General features: G+C 46.7%; 1 protein-coding gene across 6 annotated transcripts in view; it reads right to left on the reverse strand.

The window, feature by feature from the left end:
• Positions 1-229: 229 nt before the first annotated feature.
• The window catches only part of RFX4 (regulatory factor X4), a 155111-nt gene continuing 133800 nt past the window's right edge, over positions 230-21540 (reverse strand). For 3 of the 6 annotated variants that reach the window (XM_027592055.2, XM_027592054.2, XM_027592053.2), the window contains 3 exons: positions 11992-12154; positions 10096-10234; positions 230-1822 (listed from right to left, as the gene is read on the reverse strand). In XM_027592055.2, the coding sequence (XP_027447856.1) occupies positions 1550-1822; positions 10096-10234; positions 11992-12154 (575 nt within the window). In that variant the 3' untranslated portion in view covers positions 230-1549. Of the gene's footprint in view, positions 1823-10095; positions 10235-11553; positions 11668-11991; positions 12155-21540 lie in introns of those variants that run through there. The other 3 variants (XM_027592056.2, XM_027592057.1, XM_027592059.1) reach the window with 3 other exon arrangements.

Below are 21540 nucleotides of genomic sequence, written 5' to 3' on the forward strand. Positions count from 1 at the left end.
TCATTCAAGGACCGGATGTGTGCGTATCCAAACTGTAATGACTGTTTGATGACAAGGTGATGGGGGAAGTGGGTAAGCACAACCAGACAAGACCACCTAATTTTGTTTGGTCTACTTACACCCTAAGTATTCACAATGCTATTTATCTCTCTGTCTCCATCTCTCTCTCTCTCTCTCACACACACACACACACAAGTTGTCAAATGCAAAATGAAAATGGAGAAAGAGGTCATTTCAATACTTTTTATTTGAGTGTGAAACCATTCATATCTTGCACAACTGTACAGATAAAACTATTTCCATTTTAGCTGTAGACATGATTATCACACTGAGTGGTGTGATCAAAGATTTTATTTACAGAACAACTGCTAAAACATCCGATGTCATATTTCCATTTATTTCTTACCCATAGGGTAATAGGTCCACCATAATTGCTTGGTGCATTTTATAATACAGAAAGAAAACCTATGTTAATCTCTAACAAAACTCACAAATTGCTACAAATCTGACAGAAAAATGCCTACGAAAAAATTTTCCAAAAGTACAATACATTTTTTATTTCCACACATACACAGTATAGTATAGGCTCAAAGGCACAGCTTTGAATTTCTTTTCTATCAAAGTGTCGGAAAACTATGGTCTTATGAAGGAACCACGACAGTCCTTTTCACACTTGGTGCTTGGTAAGTTAACGTTTGGTCCGTCTGGTTTCACGAAGTTAATACAGCAGAGCTGAGTGTGGTACTCAATACCATAAATCCACATTCTCACAGAATTTTAAAAACCCCTCTCCTGCCTTTTGCTGACACTAGCCATTGTGCAAACTTAGGACAAATACTTGTATGTAGAAGAACCGGTCCCCTACAAACCTCCACCAACTTAAGGCACACAGAACAGGCCTCTCCCTTCCCTCTAGACAGTGCTTACATTCCAAGACAATGCAGGTACTGTGAAAGACATGGGTGTAATAACAGGGACTCTAGCGTTTTCCAGACACCAGCATTTCACCCTGGTGCTCCAGGAAGCAGTGATGGCACCACCAGGAAGAAGGGATGTGTAGAACATACCTGAGGGCTGTTCGTTGTATAGTAAGATGACAGACAGATGGCAAGGTGAATGCTCTTGGTAAATTATGTGCCCATCCAAGAACACAAACCAGACTCTGTCTCTAGTATCCGTCAAGACTAATGAGCTTTTGTCAACAAGAAAATAAGTAGCTTACGGGGAGTGTTTGCCAACACAAAGCAAAGTCATGGAACAGAGGGAAAAGGCACAGACTGGCCTGCCCGAAATAGTGCTCTATAGAAACAGTCAAGTCTGGCTTGGCTACAGGAACCCAGTCTCACGGACTTTTAGTGAGTCCTGTTTCTGAACTAAAGTTGATTCATCCCACACTGAATCCCAGACTCATGTTCATTAGGAAAATGGACACCTAGGAATAGTCCAGGAGTTATGATGTATAGAGATACAGCCTTCTGGGGGTGGGTTGTTGGGTTTATTATTATTAATAATTATTATTAATATTAAATATGGATTCCTGCGATAGCAGTCATTTAGCCCATCCTGTGGAGGCCTCTCCGTTGATGTAAGCAAAGCCAGGAAAGTGTTGCATGTGCTCGTACTCAGAATTCCTGCGCGTGGTCAGGGGTGTGTACATGTCACTAGAGTTTCCGTACCTCGTGGAATGCACAGACGGGCTTGTGTAGCACGTGTTGGCTGTGGGCACCTCTGGCCATCGGGGGGTGACTGGGGTGGGATGCAGTCTGGGAGTACTGCTCATCAAACAGGGTTCCATCCGGGAAGTAGGGCTATTGAAAGGGTACTTGTTGAGGGGAAAGAAATTCCACAAAGTTAAACTTAGCTTGCAAGTTGCATATATACAATATTGGTCATGCTCATAGTTTAAGTTAATTTCTTAAGATGCTATTAATGAAAGTTGAGAGGAAGGAAATCAGTGAACTTCCAAAAGATTGAACCTTGGTCTAGGAAGTAACCAACAGGAGAAATGCAAAGGATTTCATATCCAGAGTTGGACTGGTGTACACTCAAGTAGGAATACTGATTTTGTGCTTGAAATCTGGAATATTTGGGTAAGTCAAATCCAAAAGAAGGAACAGCCCCACTGGGAATACAGGAGAGAGAGAGAGAGAGAGAGAGAGAGAGAGAGAGAGAGAGAGAGTGTGCGTGTGTGTGTGTACGAGTAACAGCATGTCCAAACAGATTAGGACGTATGGATGTATGGTGGTCAATTTTACCATTAGTTACAGAGATGGGATATATCCCATTCCATCAACCCAAGAGAACAATACTACCAAGTAAAACACAGTGACATTATTAAAAATAGCATTTTACAGTTGAATTCAATTATGAACTGCAGCCTAAAAGCAGGCTTTTGAAGAGGAAGCAAGCCAACAGCTTCAAAGGTTATTATTAGTGCCTATCATTTAGAGAACATCTCTCTTTTTGGTTCACATTCACTGAAGTCCTGAAAGATGCACAAGTAGGAAATGGTGAATTGTTGGGGTTGGTGTGAATGTGGAGGAAGGAGTCGAGATAAGCCAATGGAGAGGGGACGGGAAGAGTGCTTCTGTGGAGGACAGAAGAGGGGGAAGCCGTTCTAGAAAGAATTAGGAATAAGAGAAGTGCCTCTGCAGTGCAGCTTCTTCAACATTCTTTTCTGTTTCCAAGACAGCTATGCAAATAAGCCCCTTTTAGTACAGTCAGAGGGGAGCAAGGTGAGAGCTCCTAGTTTGCTGGCCCGTCCACGCACAGACTTCCTCACTGGGCTAGGTCAGGGCCACCCCAGCACGGCTACGGGAGCCAGTTAACAAGGATGACAAGGGCGGCGAGGAGGGGAGAGACAGCATGTATGAATTCTTCTGCTCCCCATCTGTCTTCGCTGACAGTTGGAGAGTGGAGCCCCGAGGGATTGGGTGGGAGGCTGCCTCCTGTGAGGGAGACAGACAGGCTGAAGCCTAGACAGCCGCGAGAAGGGCTTCTGGCAGCAGTGGCTGCTCCCCGTAGTCGAGGGGCCAAAGGGAACCATTCTGCTGCTTCGAGTGGGAGCCCGAGGGAAGCAGGGCAGGCTGCTGGGCCCAAAGCACGCCGAGAGAAACGGTTACTCAGAGGTCAAGAGAGAGGGCTCCAACTTCGGGTAGGACAGGTTTCTCTTACATGCCCAGCGGGCCTTACCTAGAAACTTGCAGCCACTTCCCAGCCCAAGAACAGGTCAGAAAGAGCGAGAAGTGTGCAGGTGGTGTCTGGGAACTCAGGGGAGAAGGCACCCAGGGCTGTTACCAAGGTGACTGTGGACCACATACCAAGGGTTTCATATCCCCAGATCAGATCAGAAACTCTTGAGTACATCCACGTACCCAGTAAGGGAGTCTACAGGATGCTGTGTGTAAGGCTGCCACGGTGAACCGTCAGGCCTGAGATCATAGTAGGATTGGCCCTGCCCAAGAAAACAAGATCCCAGGTATCAAACAGATAATGTTAAGAAATATTATTACAAAGCAGTCTTTAATTTTTTCCAAAAGATTGCTTCCCCCTCCTGATACTCTCTCAAGTAAGCTCCCTGCATGCATGGCAGCTCGCCTCATGGTGCTCTCCCTGGCCCACAGGCCTCCTCTCCCATCCTGTGGCATGCCACGCTGGTTCCCCTCTCAGGGAATTTGGCCCTACCTGTTCCCTCTGCCTAGAACACTAGTTTCCCACCCCTACCACCAAGCTCTTTGCACACCTGCCTTTTTAACCTCCTTCAGAGCTCAGCTCCTATGTCCCCTCCTCAGAGACTCTTCTGGACATCCTATCTCAAGAAGCTAAATGCTCCACCCTCTGCCTCTCAGGTCAGGCGCTTACCATCCTGCTTGTTAGCTCTCTCTTTCCACTGGCTTCTATTCATAAGCTCCTGGCAGGGCTTTGCCATGTTCACTACCATATTCCCAACATCTGGAACATGCCTGGCACCTCAGCAACTATCCGGCGACCGAACACCAGGGTGTTGCCACTAGAAAGAAGCTTAGGGGTCACATAACCGAGCCCTGTATATCATGCACATGAGAACACGAGGACCCATGAGGTGAAGCATCCTGCCCACAGTCACACTGCAGGCTAACAGGGCTGGCACAGACACCCAGTGCTGGGGTAGCACTTTTCCCCACATCACTGGGGCACAGACCAGGCCTAACCAGCCACGACTGAATCACATGAGAGAGGAAGACATGCCTGTTTTGGAACACACCCCATTACATTTTAAGGTCTCCGTCCCTCTTGCTTTAAGCCTCCTCCTCCCCTACACACCATGGGGTCTTATAGCTCTGACCAGGCCTCTTCTTGCTGCTTCTGACGGAACCTCCCTTGGCTTGGCCCGTGTGAGTAAAACGTATGGACTTGGAGCCTCTTTCCCATAGAACCCAAGAGAGTGTGGCTTTTGTGCCTAATCGAGGACCCTAGATGCAGCTGTGCCCAGGGGTTGTGTCACAGACTCAAAAGCGTAATTGCCTGGAAATGAGACTGGCTCAAAATATCTCTAATGGGACAATAAAATCCTGTTACCACAGAATCCAGCATGGAAAAATCTGTCCTGTTAGGTCAGCTAATTGCAAATGAGTCAGTGACTCGTTTTCCCCGTGGTGAAGAGACCATTGAAAGATGAGAGGCTGAAGTGCCCGCTGCCTCAGCCTGGTGATTAACGCCACCAATGAAGCTTCTATTTAGTCTGGTGGGAGCGGCTGAGGCCGGCCTGTGGCACCCGCCTCACCTTTCACACTTTACATCCGGCTTCATGCGGGGTCCTGAAGCATGCTGGGCATCAACCCTGGGGTCCAGAGAGCTCTGCCCAGAATAAAGGCGCTTTTTGTTGAGGGCCCACAACAGGAAGTTACCATTTGCTGGGTTAAATCACACGCTGTGGCTACTGATGTTAAACTGGAGATTAGCTACCAGTCCCCGCCCTTTGAGAGAGGTGTGTGAGGGGTGCTTGTGGGCACATATACGTGCGTGTGCATAAGTAGTCAAAGTGTCTGTCAGATGCCCATCTCAGCTGTGATTGATTCGGGGCCTCTTTGGAATCATATTAGGAAGTTCTATTTCTATTTTGAGAAACAACTCCCCACCCCGAGGCTGACTCTCCTGCACATGAAGAAGGAAGAATAAGCTCTTTATCCCTGACCCTCAGCAAATAGGCTGCTCCTTGAGCAAGGGGTGAAAGGTGGCCCAGTCAGGAGCACAAACTGTTTTCCTATGAAAGGCGGCTCTCACACCGCACCAAAGTTCTGCCAGCGGGCCTGCCCCTAGGCAGGCTTCCTTTTAGCCTCTTCTGGAAGAGGATGTACCTCCCCCAAAATCTTTGCCGGACCAGGCCACATCCGCTGAGCTTTTAGGGTCTGGATTAATACACATGAAACACTCAGAACTCCAACATAGTGGGTTTTCAAAATGTGTTAGCTATTATTAATATTCTTCTTCGCATCATAGGATCATGGTCCGTTATTGATAGGAAGAGCCTTAGTGACTGACCATCTGGTCCTACCTCATTTCACAGGTGAGGGCATTGAGGTCGAGAGAGGGGAAACGATCTGCTTGAGGTCACAGAGCAACTTAGTACCAGAGTGAGGAGCCATTCGTTCATTTCATTGACAAGGATTTAACTGAGTACCCACTAAAAGCCACATCTATTCCGGGTCCTGGGGATATAATGGTCCAGAAGAAAAGATCTGGTCCCTGTCTCCGTAGAGCTAGTATAGTGAGACAAATAGATATTAATTCTTTAATTATGCAAAATATAATAACTGTGGTGTTACGAAAGGTAATAATATACATAAATAGTGTTAACCACGAGCCAGGCCCTGTTCCAACCTTTATCAACTCACAACCCTAAGAAATATGTACTATAATTCTCCCCATTTTTCAGATAAGGAAATTGAGGCACAGAGCTGCTTAGAGGCAGAGCTGGGATTTGAACCCAGGAAGCCTGGCTCTACAGTCACTGATCTTATACCACTATGGTTAATTGATTTTTCTCCCTTTTGGTTCAGGATGCTCTCCCAAAGTGGAACACCCTAAGCAGATTGGTCCTGGGCTGGGCTGGGCTGGGCCACTAGAGAGTCTGTGAGAGTTGTGTGACTGGCTGGCAAGCCTGGGCCTTGGCCATACAGATGAGGAATAAAGAATAGCTTTCTAGTCTACTCCAGATGAATGTCTAGCCCTACAGCTTCTAGATGATCAAATGGCTTTTGAGCTCCAGGGCCCGGTGCACATTCATGGCTGCTAATGGGGTAGAAGTTCCACAAATGTGTGTTGAATGAGGCTCAGAAATATTTTGTGGCCACACTAATTTGGTCTGGTTTGTTTTCCCTATTTGGTCAGGCATGAGAATGGGGCACCTGGGAAGAGGCAGCAGAGACCATCCCTTGTTCACTCAGTTTGTTGTGAACAAGTGTAGCATAGTTGCAAGAAGGGTGTTTTTCTGAAATAATTCAAACCTTACAGTGTGAAACCTCCTTCATCTGGACTCACTAATTCAGGTATTATGAGAATTCAAGCAGGACTGGAGGTTTATCTTTGTTACTACCCAAGAGGAAAGCACGTGCCGTACAAATAACTAATATAGATAAGGGCACACACATTCTCTAGTTCAAAAACCAAATGAGTTCATATTATTTTGAGCATATACATGCTGGGATGCAGGCGATCACTGCACCTCACGGATGCATTGTAGCAGTCTTGAAGACAGGCATTTATTGTAGAAGTTATTTCAGTTACTCTTGTGCTAATGACCAATTACATTCCTTAACCGTGTTCTAGAATTGTGGTTTTTCTCCAATTCAGACTGATCTTTCCCCCCAGTGAGTCTGATATAATGAAGTGTGATATTCAGTACTCAGGACTGGAACAGCTTGACCTCTGCTCTGGAAAGCTAAAACTAATCAGCCCTGAAGTGGATTTTCCCATCTATGCTCAACGTTAAACCGAAGTACCACGAGAGGAAAGAAAGAGTGAGTCTAGGGTATGTGATTCTTCTCTTTGGTCACTTGAAACTGACAGAATAGTTGCAGTAACTTCTTGAATTTGTATCTACCTTCCAAAAACACATTGGGTGCAGTGTTCATGGCCCTGGGCTTAGGGTTCAGAGCTAGAGAATTTGCATTTGAGTCTGCTTTGCTACTTACTGGATGCATAAGCTGGGGCAAATTACCTTATGAGGCTGTCTCCTCATCTTTAAAAACCAGAGAAAAATGCCTTCTTCCCCAGGTTGCTATGAGAATTAAGTGAGTCTGTGTATTTGCAAGTGCCGAAAACAGAGGTTGATGCATAAATGTTAATGAAAAACAAAACAAAGGATTCTTTGTTGTTGCACTGACACCCCCACCCCCAACAACTGGGGTAGAGAGGTGATAGAATTAACTTCTCACCCCACTTTACAAATGGAGGCTAAGGCATAACCCTTCAAGCACGGAGTGTGAGTGTGTGGTAGGAGTCAGAGGTCGTCAAAAGACCTTGTCAAAGGGCCACAGGGCATGGTGCTGAAGAGGCTGCCCAGTCCTGCCACCTCTCACGCCTCGCCTGGGTTGAAAGGGCTCCTCTATGGGCTTTCAATTAGTCCTTGGCCCTTCGATTAAGAGCTGCTATTAAATGATAGTGCTCCACTTGGGGACTTTTGTGGCTTCCAGAGTGGAGGCTGCAGACCTGTCTTTGATCACCAGGGACCACATGGGCCTTCAGGAGACCCTGGTTTCTTTTTACGGCCATGGCTTTAAAAATATCACCCCAGAAATTTCATGAGGAGGGACGAGGGAGGAAAGAAAGAGGGAACACGTTTGCTGGGCGCTGCGGCTTGGGGCTTTAGCTTGATCTGGCCACTGCTGCTTGGATGCCTGTCTCCTACTGGAGCCTGAGCTCTCCGAGGGCAGGCACACTTCCGTCCCCTTCTCCACTGTATGATCAGGGGCTGCAGCCTGCTTGCCACACAGCAAGCACGCCACAATCCACAATCATCTGAGGCCTGAATGAATGAATAAGTGCACGAAGGAGCTGCTTAGGCTGCTGTTCAGTGTAAGCCAGTCTCCAGCTGCAGCTCTGAGGCATTCTGCGGATCACCGTGAGGGGCACAGACTCCGCTCCCGAGGGAAGCAGTACCTCAGGAGCTGGCTTCTCTGCGTGACGCAGTTGGAGACCTATAATGAATGCCCCAGGTGATGGTTTAGTGGAGTCAACTTGTTGGCTTGTTTGGGGCTTATACCGGGGCTCCCCTTGGTACTGCAGATGGAAATCAAAACAGAGGCCTGTTTGCCCCAAGCGCCCGTGCGTTGTGGATACACTCTCCTCAGTGCCTCCCCTCTGAGGCCAGTGTGTGGGCCGGCAGCTGATGCAATCATGGCATCCGCCCTCGCTCGGGTCCTGGCATCTCTATTCTAGACTCTTGCAAGCACTCTGCAGCAGAGCTCCCTGCCGGTACTGTGTCCCTTTCCAGTTTATCCTGAGAAACCCCCCTCAAGCGGAGCTCCCAGCCTGCCTCCCTGGCTCCCAGCCCCACCAGCAGGATGGAGCGAGGGTCCTCTGCACTCCCGTTGCTTGTGGTGCCTCACTTCCTGTCTCACTGGTTCCAGAAACTCTTAGCGAACGCCGACATAGGAGAGGTGTCAGAGGGCCACATGTAGGAGCGTGGACACCCAGGCGTCACACTGCCTGGGTTTAAATCCTCAGGCAGGTTACTCTCACTTTTCTGCAAGGATTACCGTGATGATGTGTGGAGCACTCAGCACGGTGCCTGGCCCATGACAAGTGCTCAGTAAAAGGTAGCTGTGGCTTTGACAGGTGCCATGGCCCATGACCCAGGGATACTAGACTTAATTTTTGGCCTTCAGGGAGCTCTGGGGTCTCCTGTAGGAGTCCGAGAAGTCAGTGATGATAACGGCGTCTGAGGAGGGTCACCAACAGAGGCACTACGTGAGTCTAGGGCAGTGGGACCTCGTAAGGTCCCGGAGGAAGGAAGAGCTGGGGGCAGGAAGTGCCGCATAGACAGTGAGGTGTGGGTCCTGAACAACATGCAGAAGGCTGGGGAAAGAAGGTCCCAGCCTGGGAGAACAGTATCTGTGAACTGCACAGGGGTTGGCCTGGCTGGAGCAAATGGAGTGGGGTGGCTGGTCAGCCACAGAGGCAGGCAGAAGCCCTGTGGTAACAAGTCGTAAGAGACATGCCAAGGAACTGAATTTGACTTTGAATGCAATGACGTGAAAAGACGGGAGAGTGTTAATGGCCCCGTTGGGTTTTTTCCAAAAGACTCCTCCAGCTACGGGGTAGAGGATGGACCGGAGAGGGGCAAGTTCAGTGACACAGAGACTGATGAGAGGATTTTGTCACCATCTAGCTTAGCCCCGAGCTGAGGCAAGGACAGTGAGGGGTGCAGAGACACCGAGGATGCAGAATTGAACAGAACTGGTGCCTAGCTGCCTTTGAGGCCAGAGCAACAGGAAGTGTCTGAGACAAGCAGAGGGCCCAACACTGGCATTATAGGTGCGACCACAAGTTCCATTCGCCATAGGCCACAGAGGGTTGATTTGGTTTGTTAGACAAGTGAAGAGCCAAAGAAAGTGTGTGGCTTGAGAACAATCTGGTAAAGGGTCCATTTCAGGAGGATTCTTCTGGTGAGGTTGTGTGTGTGGATTGGACTGGAAAGGAACAGATGTGAGACCCAGAGACCAGTTCGAATGGTGCCAGGTAACAGTCCTGACTGGACTCGATGAGGACCGGCACCAGGAAGATGGCAGACCAGAGATCCCGTGTGGGGGCGGCTGCCCGGGAAAGGGCAGGACACATGGCGGCTGACTGGATCCTGGGATTGGAGAGGATGGAACCAAAGACAACTGGCGTGCACCCACGTGAGTGAGAGGGAGTGGAGCGTGAACACTGGCCGAGCACCCACTTTAGTGGGCAGCCACCGAAGGGTGGAAGTGACCCCGAGGAAAGGATCCTCCTCTCCTTGGTGACAGACACACAAGGGATACAGAAGGTACCGATTAACTGTGTTAAATTGACTAGACCTGCCACCAAGCATCCTGAGGCCTGGGCTGGCAAGCAGGACCACCAACTCACCTGTGCGGAGCTCCGGTGGTAAGGGGAGTAGTGCAGCGGGCCCGAGATGGCTGTGTCGTGGGGGAGGGCCGGGTACTGGCTCTGCATTGGGGGAGGATGCTGGCTGCCATAGCTCCCATAGTTATAGCTTCCCGTGTATCTAAGACGCAGGAAGCACAGTGAATACTGTGAGTCAGGGCAGGGAGAGCAGATCACTTAACACCTCTAAAATCAACCTCATCTTTTTTTCCCCCTTTTTGTTCTTCTTTCTTTTTTTTCCATTTTTCTCCTTCTTTTTGGTTCTTACCACCTCCACCCTGTTGTGGTGAATTTAAACTCCCAGGCTGATTTTCCTTCTCTCCTCGGCACACCTCCCTTACCACTCAGAGAGCACTCAGGGAATGAAAGCCAGCCCCGGGCAAAACATAATTAGTGACGGAAACTTTTACTCCCGTTCTGTTGAAAAGCCCCATATTATAGCCTGAAGTCAAATAGGAAAGAAAGAAGAAATTACTTTGGGATTTATGTTTTGTATTGTTCAGGCCTCTGCTTGCCCATGATGGGGCAGGATGTTGTATGTAGTTGCAAGCTCTCTCCGGGGGGGGGGGGGGGGGGGGCGGGGAGACACCATGGGCCACTCAACCAGGTGTCAGAGATCCAGGTGCTGAGCCTGGCTCCACCCCTTTCTAGCTGTGGGACCCTTGGGCGACTTGCAGCCTTGTTCCTCACATCTGTAAAAATGCTGGCCCTGGTTATTCTGAGGGTCAGATATGTGAAGACACTCTATAAAATAGAAAGTCCTATGAAATACAGGATATTCTTATCACTGTTCTTCTTAATAACATCTTCTCAGCAAAAACACGGACATAAGACCACGTGGGTGTCTATTCTGCCATTGTTCCAGAATCAAAAGTTTTCCTGAAACAATTTTCAAAGTCTGTTCTAAAGGTGTGGAAAGACACTCTAAGAAGTCCCCTGAGAAAATAAAGGCTGCCCTCCCACTGGCCAGGGGCACCTGACCCTGGGGACGGAACTTGAGTACAAGCCAGCAGCCAGGCCTGCGCCCAGCCTCGGAATTAGCCCCTTGCTGCGTTATGCCGGGCCACTGTGTGGAAGGCACCTGCGGGCGCCTCCTCCTGGGTCCCCCACAGCTGCTCTGCTGGAACCACCTTCCAGTACCCCCGTGGCACAGTCTCGCCTTCTTGAGAATAAGGGCCCTTTTTGACGTCATAAGTGCTTTTCGGATGACTGCACGTTAGACATAAGATTAGTGTCTTTTGATGAAGACATCTTGCGTGATGGCAAGAAGCTATTCTGATTCAGGTAACACTTCTTAATGGATTTGTAGTTCATTCATCACAGCAACAACACTACAGAGATTTGGGGGAAAATGGGCAATACCAATGATTTATTTCTTTAGGCACAAAGCACCACTGGAACCCACATGGGTCCCCGGAGCCCCGTTAACAACTGTTGCTGTCCAGGGACCTTCGGCCCTCAGGTGGGGAAGTCTTCCTCTAATCCAGTCACAGAAGCCCTGGGCCCACCATGACGCTCTACCGCCTGGGGAAACTGCTGGAAGGGGGTCTTCCACTGAGGTTTTAAAGCAGAAGACAGGGAAGAACACAGGCTTTGGGGTCAGCCAGATGATCAGTCTGGGCCCTGCACCTACCAGCTGTGTGACCCCACAGGACTGAACTTGAGCTGTTGTCTCAGTTTCCTCATCTGGGAAATGGGCCCGCTAATGCCCACCTCCAGGGCCCTGTGGAGACTTCCAGAGACCATCATACACAGGGCGGCACTGAGCACACTACGAAAGCTCTGCGAAGGACAGCACTCTTCCTGGCCTTGGAGAAAACAGCTGCTAAGTGAGCCCAAATTTAAAAGCACAAGCGGCATCCCAGGCAAGTCACCTACCCGTGCTCCTCTCTGTGCGGATAAACTGGTATCCTGTGTGTGACGGAGGAAGGAGGCACATGAGTACTCCTCATACAGGGCAGCTGTTGGGAGTTTTCAGCCGGGGACCCTGCCGCCGTTGTCACCGTATAGGTCAGAGACCACGTGTATGACTGCATTGCTCCTGCAGAGACAAATTAAGATGCATAAGTCACTCACTTGTGGAAGCATGCCCCATTCTTAGAACACCTTAGTGGCCTCCCATGCTCTTTACGCTGGCAGTCAAAATCTTTACAAAGCAGGTGTCTCTGTCCTGGCTGACCTCATGATAAACATCCCCTACTCCCTGCCTTTGTTCTCTCTGATCCAGCCATAATAGCTTTCTTTCATTTTTCCCCAGAGAACCACAATTCCCAGCACCACAGGGCCTTTGCACGTGCTCTTTCTGCTGCCTGAAACCATATTCTTCCCCTAGTACCCACTCATTCCTCATATCTCAATAAGAGAAGCTGTCTCCTAACCCTAGACTGAGTCAGCTCCCCTACTGCACTACAGCCCTGCGTGGTGCCTACGACAATTTGTCACCTTACACCCATTCGTGAATGTGATTTACTTCATGCTTATCCCCCCCAGACCAGAAGCTCCATGAGGTAGGGACCTTGTCTATTTTGCTCACTATTGGATCTCTGGTGCTTGGTACAGAGCCTGGTGGCCCAAAATTTTTGAATAAAAATTTTAAAAGGAAGAAAAGGGAAAGGAAAGAGGGAGGGAAGGAGAGAGGACAAAAGAAAGCTTGGAAGTGGGGCGCCTGGGTGGCTCAGTCGTTCAGCGTCTGCCTTTGGCTCAGGTCATGATTGCAGGGTCCTGGGATCGAGCCCCGCTTCGGTCTCCCTGCTTGGTGGGAAGCCTGCTTCTCCCTCTCCCGCTCCCCCTGCTTGCGTTCCCTCTCTCGCTGTCTCTCTCTCTCTCTGTCAAATAAATAAAATCTTTTAAAAAAAGCTTGGAGAGGCACGGCCAAGTAACTTCTCAACATTCAACTAAACAGGTGTCAGGGAGCCAACAAACTGCTTAAAGCAGCCCTAAGTAGATTACTGGGCTCTACCTGCCCAGGTCTTTTTGAAGATTATTAGACAGTGACCTTAACGGTGACCTATGCCATACATATTACTAATTCCATTAATTTACTTTTTAACTGGATACCTTGAAATTGCTAGGGATTGGGAAGGGAAACAGCCAATATTTAAACCCCTCAAGATGCTTAAGAATTTTATGAGATGGTTAGACTATAAAAATGGTAATTTAAGAAATCACTAAGTTATACACGCATTGATTTCTGATAAATTTTAGAACGTTGGGCGCCTGGGTGGCTCAGTCGTTGAGTGTCTGCCTTCGGCTCGGGTCATGATCCCAGGGTCCTGGGATTGAGCCCCGCATCGGGCTCCCTGCTCGGCGGGAAGCCTGCTTCTCCCTCTCCCACTCCCCCTGCTTGTGTTCCCTCTCTCGCTGTGTCTGTCTGTCAAAGAAATAAATAAAATCTTAAAAAATTTTTTAGAATGTTGATCTAGTGGAAATAATTAAACCTATTTTAGGAAGTGGAGGGACTAGGCTCTAACACCCCCTTCCCCTTGCCAGGCACAGGGGAGAACTGGTTATGGGAGGCCATTTTTAAGGGGAAGTAAAACTTGGTGCTTTAGTTCTGTGTTTTCTGCAGCAGATCTTTTCTATCTTAACATTCCTGGGGGAAGCTGAAAGAATGGTTTTCATTAAAAAATGCAGTCCGTTCCATCCCAAAGACTTTGCAAATGGCCATGAGTAGCTGCACTGACATGGAGCAGGTGAAAGACTGAGTTGGTGGACCAGCACTGTGCCAATTACACGACAGGTTCCATGCGGGATACTCTGGAAGGCATGTGAAAATGGAATTCTACTCTGAACACATTTGTTTATTATTAAAATAACTCTGTATTGAACTCTACTGTAAACTGGAGAATCTTTTGGAATGCAAATAATGCCGTTTTTCAATGAAGGGACAGTTTCAGTCCAAGAGCATGAAGGAGAAACAATTAGGGCCATCTAATATAGGCCAGGCACTGTGCTAAGTGCTTTACAGATACCCTTAAAATAAACATTATCCCCATTTCACAGATGAGGAAACAAAGGTTAAATTTGAAAGAATGTTAGGGAGTGGACAGGAATACAGAAGATTCAAGAAAATAATGTGAATGTGGGAGTGAACAAAGAAATTAAAACTGGAGCAAAACGTGCAACCAGGAATGAGGCTAACGATGCCTACTCTAACTCTTCCTAGAGGTGGGCCTTAACTTGGGCTCAGAAATTTTCCAGGAAACAATGCCACTGGGAAACCTGACAAGTCAGTAGCCATAAGATAGTAAACAAACTGCTCAGGAGTCCACTGTCCTTGGAATTAAGATCCACCAGGAATTTCTTTCAGATGCCCCCATAAAAGGCAACTGTGAACTGCTCAAGTGTCCCCCACAACACCCTTACAGTGGACTCCAGGCTTGATTCTCAGGACTGTTCCTTAGGTCTGCCCTTCAAGCTGGTGGTGGCACAATCAAGTCCAGTTCAGGGAAACTCAGAATGTTAACTTGACCGAGGTCCCCGTGGGTGGGACCAGTGGGGTTCCGAACCCCAGTCTGCCATAGGCCTTCCATTCTCTCTACCAGACTGCCTCTCCGCTCTGGGTCCTTAGCCCTGCTGTGTACTGGCTGGAAGATCTTGGGCAAGCCCCTTATACTTTCTTTCATCATCTATAAAACAGGCATGATAATATCTATCTTGCAGAACTGTTGTGAGCATTAATTGACATGAGCTTGGCACGTGGAAGCCTCTTGATGATATTCACATGCTCTTCACTATGAATTCAGGTATTCTTGTATCGTGCTTTCTTAAAGTAGAGATTTCTCTGTGTCCCATTTCAGATGCCAGGGAAGACAGTCAGATTCTGTCACCAGGGATGAAATTTGAATAGCAACAGAAATTTAGCTAATGATGGCAAACTTCTAAACGTGTTTTTCCATAAAATCATAGGTGTTCTTATTCACCACTATGGCTAAAAGTACCCCTTCCTGGTTTGCACATGTACATCATATACAAAGAGATAATGACTTTAGCAGGCTATCTGTTAGGCATCATTTATAGTAACTGCAAGAAGACTGGAAAGATGAAATTCCAAAATGATCATGCCCCAGATGATTGGATTATGCATGATTGCCCCCCTCTATGTTTTGCACTTCATATGAAATTATATTGTTGTTATAATTTTTAAAAGTATCCTTTTTATTAAAACAGGTTATCTCTAGGCGGTGGGACTGAGGAAGGCTTTAAAACATTTCTTCATTTTGCTTATCTGTATTTTTCTATAATGAATGCACATTACCTCCGTGAAAAGAAAAACATTAAAATATATTAAACAAATTTTACAATTGGAGATAGAATTGGAGCGGGGTGGGAAGTATGGGAGAACAATGAACCAGCCACGGCAAGCAAGTAATTAACCCTTCAAGCCCCTGGGACCTCGGCCGAGCACTGCGAGGTCAGTGGGTATGTAAAGGAGGCAGCCAAGGAAGCCAAAAGATTTTCTCTTTTTCTCCCCCTGGGAGTAGTAGGGCGACATAGCGGTAATAGCCATCACCTGAGAGAATGCAGTGCAAGTTACTTTTGTATGAGCTCCTGGAGCACAGCAACCGTTCCTTATTCATCTCTGTATCCCCAACAGAGTGTCTGCCAAATAGTAGGTGTTCAGTAAATTTTTGTTTCATTGAAATTGTTGTTGAAGGCGTAAATGCTGCTAGAAATAGACGTTATCAAACAAAAAGCTAGTGGAACTCTTGGAAAAATGGGCTCCTGTGGTCTGGGAAACAAAACCCCTAAATGGCCATGTGCCAGCAATCTAAGAGACCCACTCAGGCAGGCTTAAGCAGATTAACACCTACTGGCTTGGGTGAGAAACCCTTTCTGCCTGGGGACCAGAAAAGAACACCCCTTACATTCCCATTCCTATCAGTGGGACCTCCAGTGAGAATCGCTGCTTCTTTTTTAAGGAAACTAATAAAAGGAAATGTGTGCAGTTAACAGTTTGTGCTTAATTTTTAAGACCGCTCTGATGCTTTTTATTTACTGGCATAACAATAACAAACCTTCCCTATGTGCTTAATTCCCACATCTTTCTCTTATTCTCCCCTCCCTGTATGCTCACCCTTACTTAAAAGTCTGAGGATCGTGGAGAAAACCCCCTGAGCTTTGAGAATTCTATAAAGATCCCCAAAGATCTAAAAATCCTATAAAGATAAGTGTTGTCCATGTGTTCTAGTATTAAAACTAAAACTGCAGGAGAGGAAGATTTTCTTTCTTCCCATCCCCAACAGAATGTTTTTCTTCCCTGAGTTTTTGTTATTGTCGTTTTTCCTGGAGGGGGCTTGGAATATAACAGGGGGTCAGAAATAACTTGTTGAGGGGTGCCTGGGTGGCTTAGTCATTAAGCGTCTGCCTTCGGCTCAGGTCCTGGTCCCAGGGTCCTGGGATCGAGCCCCGCATCAGGCTCCCTGCTCAGCGGGAAGCCTGCTTCTCCCTCTCCCACTCCCCCTGCTTGTGTTCCCTCTCTCGCTGTGTCTCTCGCTGTCAAATAAATAAATAAAATCTTAAAAAAAAAGAAATAACTTGTTGAATAAATGAAGGAATGAATGATTAATCATCCAACATAAACCAGACTTAATTCACTGAATCTTGGCAATCAACTTTTAAAAAATTTTATTTATTTATTTGACAGACAGAGAGCGAGCGAGAAAGGGAACACAAGCAGGGGGAGTGAGAGAGGGAGAAGCAGACTCCCGGCCGAGCAGGGAGCCCAATGCGGGGCTCGATCCCAGGACCCTGGGATCACGACCTGAGCCGAAGGCAGACGCTTAACAACTGAGCCACTCAGGTGCCCCTTGGCAATAACCTTTTGAGGTAGGTGGTATTACCTCCTTTTTTCAGGTGAGAAAATTGTGGCCCAAGACTTTTTCAAATTTGAGCCCAGATCCTGTCCAACTCCAAAGTTTTTCTACAACAACAGCGGCTTTTCACACTTGAATGTGCGTCTGAATCCCTGGAGATCTTGTTAAAAATGCAGATTCTGATTCAATAGGTTGGGAGTTGAGCCAGCAATTCTGCATTTAAAACAAGCTTCTAAATGATGGTAATGCTCTTGGTCCATGGACCCCACTTTGAGTAGCAAGGCTCTCTAAGCCACTGCCTCCTGTCGTTCACATGGAGTGTTGAGGGCCATTAAAGATCAGAAGTTGTAGGGTCCTGGTACAGACTTGTGAAAATTCAGGCTACTTTCCAGGCTACCTTGCCGCACCCCTCCTTCAGATCTTGAACTAAACTGTTTGAACCTTTTCCCCCGCTAGAATTCTATGAACCATCACAGATGTTGCTCAGGTTTTGATCTAACCTAAGCCTTTTGTTAGTACCTTCCTGAGAAATAAGCTCCTTTAAGTATGTCTAGATTTTGGAGCTGCCTAGACAGTAGCCACTAGCCGCAGATGGCCCTTTAAATTTAATTAAAACAAAATACAATTAAAAAATTCAGTTCCTTAATTGCACCAGCCACCTTTCAAGTGCTCAGTAGCCCTGTGTGGTTAGGGTCTACTGCTTTGGACAGCTCAGATTAAAAAAAAAAAAAAAAAAAAAGTTGCTATCATCACAGAAAATTCTATTTGAATGGTGTCCCCTTACAGTATTTGCTATTAAGCAAACATTTCGTGTAAACTTCAAGACTGAGACAGGAAAAGAAGATTTCATATGTATATATTTATCCTATTGGCCATCTATCCTCCAGGGAATAGTGCTTAAGGAGAATACTTGCTGAAGTTGAAAACCTCATCTGTTTGGGTGACTTTATCAGTAGCTCCCAGGCCACAATCTGATTGACAAAACTGGCCAGGAGCAGCAAATGGATCCGTTCCCAGAGAGAGGTGCTGGTTCAGAATCTGGCCCTGCCTACTTCTGCAGCTTCCCCTGCTGCCACTTTCCACTTATTTATCCACATTAGTCAGTCCTCAATATGCCAGGCTCTTCTCTGCCTCAGGCCTTTGCCCGTGCTGTTCCCCATGACCTAGAATGACCTTTTCCTCTCCCCAGACTTTATGTGGCTGACTCTTTCTGATATTCCGGGTCTTGGATAAATGCTACCTCCTCAGAGAGGCCTCCTCTGACCATTTCCTAGCACACTTTTATTCTCATTATGACCATTCGAAATGGTTTATTGACCTGGTAGTTTACTTCTGTATTGACTCTCTTACCCACTAGGATTTAGGGAGCATGAAGGTGGCGACTCTGCCTGTTCTTACCACTCTGTACCCCCAGGACATGGCACAGATTGGACACAAAAGAAGTCAACAGAAGAATGGACGAGCAAATCCAGAGGCCCCCAACACCAAGCCAAGACCTGACGATGTGAAGTCAAGAAGAGATTCAACAATTTGTTTTCAGGCCCAGCTTATATTTCCTAATTCCATTCCTTTAGAGAAAAGGAAGCAGCAGGGCTGGAGGAGGGGGCATTCACTGGCAGGGACAACTCCGAGGATGTGTCAGTGAGTCATCGTGGGCTCTGGGGCGGGGCTGCGGTGTCCACCATGGCCCGCTCCTTTTAGCTGCCCTCAGAATAACTGAGCTTTTGTTATTTGGAAAGAGTAGGAGCCAGTTATCTTTGTTACATCCTCAACCAATGGAGAGAAGATGCAGCTGGGCAGGCCAGATGTTCTACAGTTAGGGCCATTTATAAGGAATTTGCCTTTATTTCTTTAGGCATCCTAGCATCTCAGTGATTTAATTTGCCGGTTTTGTGGTGCAGGGAACCCATAGTGGGAAGGTAAAAACATGAGTTTAATAGTTAACTTTTATTGTCATTGCTAAAGGAGGGACTACTTCAAATGACATCATAAACCAGGTCTTCGCGCCCTTCCGAGGCCTCACAGGGACAGAGCAGGAGCTATACAGTTTGCGTTAAATGACATTGAAGAATTGCAGCCCAATGTCATGTTAAGTGGGCCAGTCAGTTTGGCACCACCTGCCATGCTCCTGAGGAGGAGAAAAGCCAGTTTTTCTTAACGAAAATGAAGGTTTCTGACCTTTGCTGGGCCAAGCTCACAAAGTTAGGGAAGAAAACGGATAAGTGGGCTAGATTTTACCTTGTGGAAATCTGTTGAAATGGAATCCTTTACCCAGTAACTTATCATGGCCTCCCCATAGACTTGAACATGCCCAAACAAAATCAGCCAGTATCAGGTTCCATTTTAGGTGCCCAATATTCCTTTCCTTTCACTTTCTTCCACACCCCCCTCCATGCCTTTAAAAACAATTAATGAAAACAGTCCTAAGAAAACATATTTAGAAATACATGTAGGTATGGGCATAGAACGAGACAGAGCCATAGATAAGCAGAGTGGCTGTTTTCCTAGTAAGTCATAACTCATTAGCTATAATAAAGGACTTTGTATTCACTAGAGCTTGTACCAAAGGATGCCAAAAGATTATGTGCAATGAATTAATTTTCTCTTTGTGCTCACCAAGCAGACATAATACTGTTCTCTTTTTCACAGCTGAAAAATGGGGAAGTGTCCATCAAAAGTGAGACATTGATATGTGGAAGAGTTGCAGACACCTGATTGGCCTTGACTCTAACTTGAACTTGATAATACCTGTATCACCTGAGGGATGATATTCAGAGCATGCTAGAGACCCAGCAAAATAACTAGGTCACATAAAATTTCATTTAATATATTAACAAACTGTTTTTAGCAGGGGTGGTTTTATTTTGTTTAATTTTCCCCACTTCTTGCTTTCTGGTTTGGGTCCTTTTTAAAAATTTGCTTTTTTTCTTTTTTTTAATTGTTAACCACTTCAGATACTTTTTGGAAAGTCATGGTATATAAATCTGCCAGTAATTTTAAGACGGAAATAAAAATTAACTGGGCATGAAGACCATATGTTGAGTTAACTTTTTAAAAAAAGAAACATGGCAAATGGATTTTATAAGATACACAATAATTGTTTTCCAATTCACAACATTGGTCAATGAAATATTTGCATAAATCCCCCAATTTAAGAAACCTATCATAGTATATTTCCTAATATCTTGGGATATTAGGATATATCAGGGATACATGTGCTTTATAATGCAGTATCTATAAAACCATAGATGTTGTTAGGAAATTATGTCTCCTCCAAGACCATGACCCACATGCATGCCAAGATCCAGTCCAATTTAGCAATGGAGTATTTCAAAAGTGGTACTTGAGAAAAATATTACACATAGTTTTATCTAGGATGACATTTTTAATGCCCCCTGGAGATGTCTGAGAACAAAGCAGGAATGTGCCAAAATCTTCAAAGGTTACGATCATCTGAAGAGAACCTGTTTCACATTTGTATTTCTAAGAAGCTACTTTTATGACTCTTGAACACATTGCACAGAAATCTCTGAACACATTTATGATATTCCTGTGGGTTTGACTATCACACCTGCCACACCTTGAGGCCTCCACAGTGCTGTGAGGAAAGCCAGGCAGACTCACTAGCTGGACGAGAATCATAAAGAGGTTTTAGACATCCTGACTTCACAGCCCTCCCGTCCCCTTCTTCCCTTACAGTCTCCTTGCTGGACAAGCTGCTACGCTGCAGGAAAGTTCTCACCCAAACCGCTTCTGCTCCACAATGCACGACTGTTTGATTTGCATAATTTCCGTTTCTTTTCGCAGTGAGGATGTTACCCCCGACTGGCTCGCGTGTGTCTCCCAGGGGGATGGGGGTGAGGCTGAGAGCCCTTCTTACCCTCCTGGTTCCTTCCCGACTGAGGCGAAAGACTGGGGATCGCTGCCCCATGCTCCGGCCTGGGGAGGACCCCTGAGCGGCTGAAGAGCTGTGAACAGGGCTCAAGTTCTCTTCCCATTTCATTCACAGTGACTAAGGTGGTTCTTTCCCGTACGGCTTTCCTTCCCAAGCCTCCTAAGCAGGAATGACAAGAGCCCACGACGGAGGGAAAATGTGAGGGTTGGGTGTGTGTGTGTGGGGTCATGTTCTTCCTCCTCAAAGTGGAAACAAAACACCATTCCAGGTGCATCCATGTAAACAGATATGTGATGCCAAAATGTAAATTTCCACAGAAGAGGAGGGCGCTTTCCAGCTGCGTACCCAACGTGAAATCAAAGCTCCATCTAATGCCAATTACTGACCACCCTACTTCTCAGTACTCTGAAGAATCTGGTCTCCTTAGCAGTCCCTGACAAAGGACCGCTGAGTTCACCGGCAGGCAAGTTTCCGCCCCTGGCCAAGTGCAGAGAGGTCAGGCATATTATAGGCTCTTAAGCACCTGCTCATTCCCTCTCTGAGTAGCACTAGTTCTCGAGAGAAAGGAAACTTGAGGGAAGGAATTAATCAAAGATTCCTAGGATATATACTGTATCTTCTCTGAAAATGCCATGCTCTCTCTTGCCTCCAGGTCTTTGTACTAATACTTACTCCCTCTGCCAAGACTACCTTCTCTCACATTATTCAGCCTTCCCA

This window comes from Zalophus californianus, chromosome 9 (genome assembly GCF_009762305.2).
Source record: "Zalophus californianus isolate mZalCal1 chromosome 9, mZalCal1.pri.v2, whole genome shotgun sequence".
In the NCBI taxonomy this organism is placed as follows: domain Eukaryota; kingdom Metazoa; phylum Chordata; class Mammalia; order Carnivora; family Otariidae; genus Zalophus; species Zalophus californianus.